We start from the raw sequence: 7470 nt of genomic DNA, 5'->3' as shown, positions 1-7470 counted from the left end.
TTAAATTGTTTAAAATAACTAATATTATTTATTTTTTATATATTTGAGATTAGTTTTCAGAACATACTTTTTCAGTGATAGAAAAAGTATCGTGAAATCTCCCTGAGAGAAAGATAACAGTACTATATTTTGGAAGATCCTAGTATGAAATCCCAAGGATTTTTGCATTACAATAGTATCAAGGAAGGGCTTAGTAATTTTCTATTCATCTCTTTATTCAATATATATGTGTATGTGAGGAAGATCTAATCTCTTATCTGATCTATAAAAACCAACATAATTGGGAGGACCGAATTGTGGCGTGTTAGACATCCTTCATTCCAAGACCTCTTGATCTCTTTTTGCTGCTGAAACCTATGCTATTTTAGAAGTTGATAGGATGGACAGTGATCTGAATATCCATAAATTCTCTATTGCCATTTGCCTCTGACCGTCGTGGTTCTTTGAATTTACTTTCGCCCACCCGAGTTGACTGCAGCGACCTTGTTAGCATTCTGTTTGAAATTTCTATGCTGCTATAATTGCAGCAGATATGCCTATTCCTGTTTAGTTTCTTGTTTTTGTTGTTGTTGTAACTATTTTCCTTTCTGAAAGAAAAAAAAACTTGGATTCAATTTATAATCAAATTCAGTTCACTGAATAAACTTTTGGTTAACACAATATTTGACATTATCTTTCCTGGTGGTACGCATCATTACTTGCTATCTTTATCAAAGATTCTGTTTGGTCCACGTGAAAACTAATATAACTTAACACAACAAAAGCAATTCTTCTAAAATAAGACATACAAAGTGAGGTTGGTTTGTGCTCAGCATATTTATACACAAATATCATCATCAAATAAACAAAAATTTATAAAACACTCGAATGCTATCTTCTGTAACACCAACACCAAGGTTGACTTAAACTATTGTATCAACTCTCTTTGACTCTTAGTTCTGCTAAAGAAGAAAGCAGGGGTTTTGTGGAATTGTAATCCACAGTAAAAAGGGATAAACTAACATACTGTTAGTTTATACAGTTAGTTGTTAAAGTTAGTTAGTGTGCATCAAGGTTATTTTAGTCATTTCGGTCTCTATGTCTTAGTTATAAAAGGGGCTCGGGATACACATTGTAAGTGACTGTAATTCATATTGAATTAGTGAGTTGAGAGCCTAGATAGAGAGGTTGTGAAGCTGTGAAGAAGAGTTCAGCCGATTGACTTCAAGAAGATCAAGAAAGAACTCGAATTGAGTTCTTGGAGAAGTTTTGAGACTAGTGATGCACCTAACATTGTTAGCTTTGTAATTTCATCCCTTAAATCAATAAAAGAGACTACTCAGGGGAGTGAACAGGAAGTAGGTCCTTGGTTTGGCCGAACCTGTATAATTCTTGTGTCTTTGATTACTTTACTGCATTATTGTTTACTGTTATGTTTTGCTGACTTTAATTGCTTTAGCATTACCTTAGCAATTTTATTGTTCGATTGTTTCTTGCATTATTTTAACAGTTTTATTAGTTATTGTATTGGAGTGTTTGTGCATTGCTGAGTTCTGTGTTGTAGGAAAGAATTACAACAGTGGTATCAGAGACAGGTTCTAGATTCAAAGAAAAGAAAAGAACTCAGCTGTGAAGATTCAAGAATTGCATAAAGATGGCTTCATCTTCAACAAGATTCGACCTAGAGAAATTTGATGGATCAGGGGACTTTAGTCTGTGGAAAGAAAAGATGATGGCCATATTGATCTACCAAAAACTCGATTCAGCATTGGAAGAGGTCACTGAGAAATCTGAGAAAGAAACTGATGCAGTAAAGAAGAAGGAGACTGACACTGTGATGAAACAAGCTCGATCAGCAATCATCATGAATTTGGCAGACAATGTACTGAGGCAAGTTATTGGAGAGAAAACGGCTCTAGGAATCTGGAACAAATTGAATCAATTGTACATGGCAAAGTCCACTGCAACAAAGATCTTCTTGAAAGGTAAATTTTATGGTTTCAAGATGAATGCTACTGTTTCACTTGAACAGAATTTAGATGATTTGAACAAGATTGTTCTATCATTGACTAACATGGGAGAGGTCATAAAAGAGGAAGATCAAGCAGTGATTGTTCTGAATGGTTTACCCGAACAATTCAAGGAGATGAAGACTGTTATAATGTATAGCAGGGATACCTTGACTCTTGAAGATGTGATGAGCACTCTCAGATCGAGAGATGCTGAATTAAACTGGCAGAAGGCTGCAAAACAGGAGTCAAAGATAGATGAGGCTTTGATCACTCGAGGCAGACAACCATGGAGAAACAACTCAAGAAACAGAAGGAATTCAAGATCAAAATCAAGATCAAAAGAGACCAGAAGATGTCACCATTGTGGCAAAGTAGGACACCTGATCAAAAGCTGCTGGGAATTAAGAAACAAAAAGAAAAGGGACAAGGAAGAAGAAAGCAAGAGCAATGATTCGAATGCAGTAGTTAATGATATTTACAGCTCAGATGGAGATGTATTTGCTGTAATCAACATACAAAGAAAGAATACAGAATTGAGCAATGGAGATGCATGCACAGGTTCAGGTCTTAGAGACCATGAAGAGTGGATTCTAGATAGTGGTTGTACTTACCACATGAGTCCAAATAGAAGCTGGTTTATGGACTACTCAGAGATAGATGGTGGGAGTGTTATGATGGGCAATGATCATAAATGTCAGGTTGTTGGCATTGGAAATATTGCTATTCGGAATGCAGATGGCACAATAAAGGTTTTAAACAAAGTCAGGCATATTCCAGATTTGAAAAGAAACTTGATTTCTTTAGGCACCTTGGATGATGAAGGATATGAGTATAGAACTGGTAAAGGGACTATGAGGATTACAAAAGGGTCATTATTGGTCATGAAAGGCATTAAGAGACTTGGATTATATTTCCTAGATGGAAAGACCATACCTCCTGCACAGGCAGCTGCTGTTAGCAAATGCAAAACAGATTCAAAATTATGGCATGCTCGATTGGGGCACATAAGTGAACAAGGTTTAGTTGAGTTGTCTAAACAAGGTTTATTACAGAATTATAATCATGCTAACCTACCTTTCTGTGAGATTTGTGTACAGGGTAAACAACATAGACTAAAGTTCTCTCACAGCAATTATAGAGCAAACAAGGTGCTGGAATACATACATGCAGATTTATGGGGTGCAAGCAGGATTAAAACTCCAGGAGGTAACCAGTATTTCTTGTCCATTATTGATGACTATAGTAGAAAGGTGTGGGTACTACTATTGAAACATAAGAGTGAGTGTTTAAACAAGTTTAAAAACTGGAAAGTTTATGTTGAAACTCAAACTGAGTTAAAAATAAAAACACTTAGGACTGATAATGGACTAGAGTTTATAAATGAGGAATTCTCTGATTTATGTGTTAAAAATGGTATGCAAAGACATAGGACAGTAATCAAAACTCCTCAGCAAAATGGCATTGCTGAGAGAATGAATAGAACACTTTTAAATAAAGTGAGATGTCTTTTACTTGAATCTGGTTTACCCAAGAAATATTGGGGAGAGGCTTTGTATACTGCTTGTTATCTAATAAACAGGAGTCCAAGTAGAGCAATTAATCTGAAGACTCCTGAGGAACTGTGGAGTAAAAGACCACCATCTCTTGCACATCTCAGAACCTTTGGTTGTGCAGCATATGCACATAGTGTTGAAGACAAACTTGGTAAGAGATCGATTAAATGTGTTTTAATGGGATACCAAGTTGGGGTCAAAGGTTACAGGCTACTTTCTACTGAAACTAACAAGATTTTAATAAGTAGAGATGTGATTTTTAATGAGTTAGATTTTCCCTTTAAAAGAAATGAGAAAGGTTCTGTTTCTGATGTTTCAGGTAACAAGTTACCAAGCAAAGCTGGTGTTCAGATTGAGGTGGAACCTCCCAACATAGAACTGAATGAACAGGAGAGTTTTGAACCTGAGATTGAGACTGAAACTCAAGAAGAAGACTTAAGTAATTACCAGCTAGCTCGAGACAGGATCAGAAGAGATGTCAAGGCACCTGAAAGATACATAGAGGCAGACATCATAGCATATGCACTTTCTATTGCAAACCAGTCAACAGAACCAGAACCAAGAAGCTACTCAGAGGCAATAAACAGCAGAGATTCTCAGAAATGGAAACAGGCCATGATGGAAGAGCTGAACTCACTTAAAGAAAACAACACCTGGAAGTTGGTATTCAAACCTGAAAGACAGAAGATTATTGACTGCAAATGGGTATTTAAAGTAAAAGAAGGGATAACTGAGAAGGAGCCAAAGGTTTACAAGGCAAGGCTTGTAGCAAAAGGGTTCACACAGGTCGAGGGAGTGGACTACTCTGAGATATTCTCACCAGTTGTCAAGATGAAGACAATCAGAATAATGCTGGCTTTGGCTATTCAGTTTGAATGGAGTATTGAGCAAATGGATGTAAAAACAGCATTTCTAAATGGTCAATTAGAAGAGACCATATTTATGTCCCAACCAGAAGGATTCAAGGTGGAATCAAAGAGGGGTGAACTAGTGTGTTTGCTCAAGAAGTCTTTATATGGATTGAAGCAGTCCCCGAGGCAGTGGTACAAGAAGTTCAATACAGTAGTGACTAAAGTAGGGTACACAAGATCCAAGTATGACACCTGCCTATACTTCTCAGATTTGGATTCAAGCTCAGTTGTTTTCTTGTTGATCTATGTGGATGACATGCTCATAATGAGCAAGGATATGCAACAAATAACTCGACTTAAGAATGTGTTGAAGAGTGAATTTGAAATGAAGGATCTTGGGGCTGCAAGGAAAATTCTGGGAATTGATATCATTAGAGACAGAAATGCAAAGAGGATTATGCTAACACAAGAAGGTTATCTGAAGAAGGTGATTCAGAAGTTCAAAATGTCAGATTCAAAAGAGGTAAATGTACCTCTAGCAGGGCACTTTAATTTGTCAACAGATCAGTCACCTAAAACTGATCAAGAAATAAAGGATATGAAGGAAGTACCCTATGCAGAAGCCATTGGGAGTGTAATGTACTCCATGATTAGCACCAGGCCAGATATTGCCTATGCAGTGAGTGTGTTGAGTAGATACATGTCCAATCCAGGAGTAGAACATTGGAAAGGGTTGAAATGGCTGCTGAGATACTTGAAGGCTACAACCAAAGTTGGTTTACAGTTTGTCAAGTCAGAAACAAAGGTATATCTTGAAGGATATGTTGATGCAGATTATGCATCAAATAGAGATACTAGGAAATCCATAACTAGCTACTGTTTCTTACTGAATGGATGTTGTGTCAGTTGGAAAGTTCAGTTGCAACAAGTGGTGGCACTCTCAACAACTGAAGCAGAATTCATGGCCACCACTGAGGCTTTCAAGGAGGCTGTTTGGATCAAAGGATTATTGAATGAGATTCAATTGTTAACAGGCAAGGTGAATGTGTTCTCGGACAGCCAATCAGCTATTCATCTTTGTAGAAATCCAGTTTATCATGAGAGGTCAAAACACATTGACATCAGATTGTTTTGGATCAGAGATAAGATAGAGGAAGGAGAAGTAGAACTTGGAAAGGTACCTAGTGAAGAAAATCCTGCAGATGCAGGTACTAAAGTTCTCTCAGTCAGTAAGTTCCAACATTGCTTGGAACTACTGAATATAACCTCTCTTTAAGAAAGCTGGATCACTTCCCTGAGTTTGAAGCTATTGATCTTTTTACTATGGATTAAGGTGGAATTTGTGGAATTGTAATCCACAGTAAAAAGGGATAAACTAACATACTGTTAGTTTATACAGTTAGTTGTTAAAGTTAGTTAGTGTGCATCAAGGTTATTTTAGTCATTTCGGTCTCTATGTCTTAGTTATAAAAGGGGCTCGGGATACACATTGTAAGTGACTGTAATTCATATTGAATTAGTGAGTTGAGAGCCTAGATAGAGAGGTTGTGAAGCTGTGAAGAAGAGTTCAGCCGATTGACTTCAAGAAGATCAAGAAAGAACTCGAATTGAGTTCTTGGAGAAGTTTTGAGACTAGTGATGCACCTAACATTGTTAGCTTTGTAATTTCATCCCTTAAATCAATAAAAGAGACTACTCAGGGGAGTGAACAGGAAGTAGGTCCTTGGTTTGGCCGAACCTGTATAATTCTTGTGTCTTTGATTACTTTACTGCATTATTGTTTACTGTTATGTTTTGCTGACTTTAATTGCTTTAGCATTACCTTAGCAATTTTATTGTTCGATTGTTTCTTGCATTATTTTAACAGTTTTATTAGTTATTGTATTGGAGTGTTTGTGCATTGCTGAGTTCTGTGTTGTAGGAAAGAATTACAACAGGTTTCTTTGTTAGATAGTGTTGATTGCCAAAAAAAGAGTGTTCCCACGTAGGATTTTCTTCCGTTCTGGATTGTGTTTCCCTGATTCCATCTTCAACATAGAAGAAAAGACTCTCCTCATTGTGATGATCAATATAGTCAGAATTACATCTGTCATATGACTTGGGAGAAAACTCCTTCAAACTTGCATCAATGGAAGAGGAGCGTGGGTTGAAGCTCCCTAACCCCTTAATTCCTATAGTCAGCTTTCGAGCTCTTCCTCTTTCTTCTTTGAAATATGACGAATTCTCGAGAAGATTTAACACTTTCTCAGATAACTTGTTAACTCTTAATCCCCAGTTGAACCTGCAAAGTGAAACACAAAGGGTACTCGTCATTCACTGCATCCTAAAATGATTTATATGCATACGTTTATGTATGTATGAGTTTCAATATGATGGTTATAATTGATTAAGTAGTTTGTACAAAATATATCTCTAGAAAGAGATTATGTCAAAGCCAAGTTGATACCCTTTCTCATCTACACACTGAAAGCTTCCCATCTGCTTAATGATATCTTTATCTTCCTGAAACTCCTCAAATATTCTAAGGGGTCCATGAGTTAGAAGGTATTCTAATAAGATCATAGCCTTGTAAGGTCCACGCCAGTTCTCTCTATCAAAGTTTAATAGCCTGAATTAATAAGCAAAGAAAATTGATAAAGTAATCATCGATTTGAGAAACAATGAAGAAAGTAATGTTAACGTTGACGAATATTAACCTTCTGTGCAGAATCTCTACAATTCTCCAATAATCATCAACTTCAAAGGCAGCCCTTGAGATCAGTTTGAGTGTTCGTGTATCAGGTGGCCACAAATTTCCATTTGTGACATCTTCTGTCATTCTAACAAAACCCAAAACACCAAAACTAGGTTTCACACAGGAAAATGAAAAAAACTCGAAACCAATTCAATCATTTTGTGACCAATATAGGAATATAGGTAAGACCAATAATACTAACACACACAGAAATTAAAAACTCACAGTTGTACAGGTGTTACATCAGTCAGCGCCAAACGAGCGGGTTTTACTACCTTCTCCTTTAACATTAAAGATGCTTGCCTTTTCAGTTCATGAAAGAATGGATTACCCATGTTTTT

The 7470-nt window shown here is 36.6% G+C and overlaps 1 protein-coding gene across 1 annotated transcript; it reads right to left on the bottom strand.

Annotated features, from left to right (window-relative positions):
* Nucleotides 1–6267: 6267 nt before the first annotated feature.
* LOC133796028 (epsin-3-like) lies at nt 6268–7470 on the bottom strand. Its single transcript, XM_062233510.1, has 4 exons — nt 7355–7470; nt 7092–7214; nt 6842–7003; nt 6268–6676 (listed from the first exon to the last, which is right to left on the bottom strand). The coding sequence occupies exons 1-4, from the start codon at nt 7462–7464 to the stop codon at nt 6268–6270; spliced, it is 804 nt and encodes a 267-aa protein (XP_062089494.1). The 5' UTR covers nt 7465–7470.

The sequence above is a fragment of the Humulus lupulus genome, chromosome 8, assembly GCF_963169125.1.
Source record: "Humulus lupulus chromosome 8, drHumLupu1.1, whole genome shotgun sequence".
NCBI lineage: Eukaryota > Viridiplantae > Streptophyta > Magnoliopsida > Rosales > Cannabaceae > Humulus > Humulus lupulus.
This window is presented reverse-complemented; position numbering and strand designations above follow the sequence as displayed.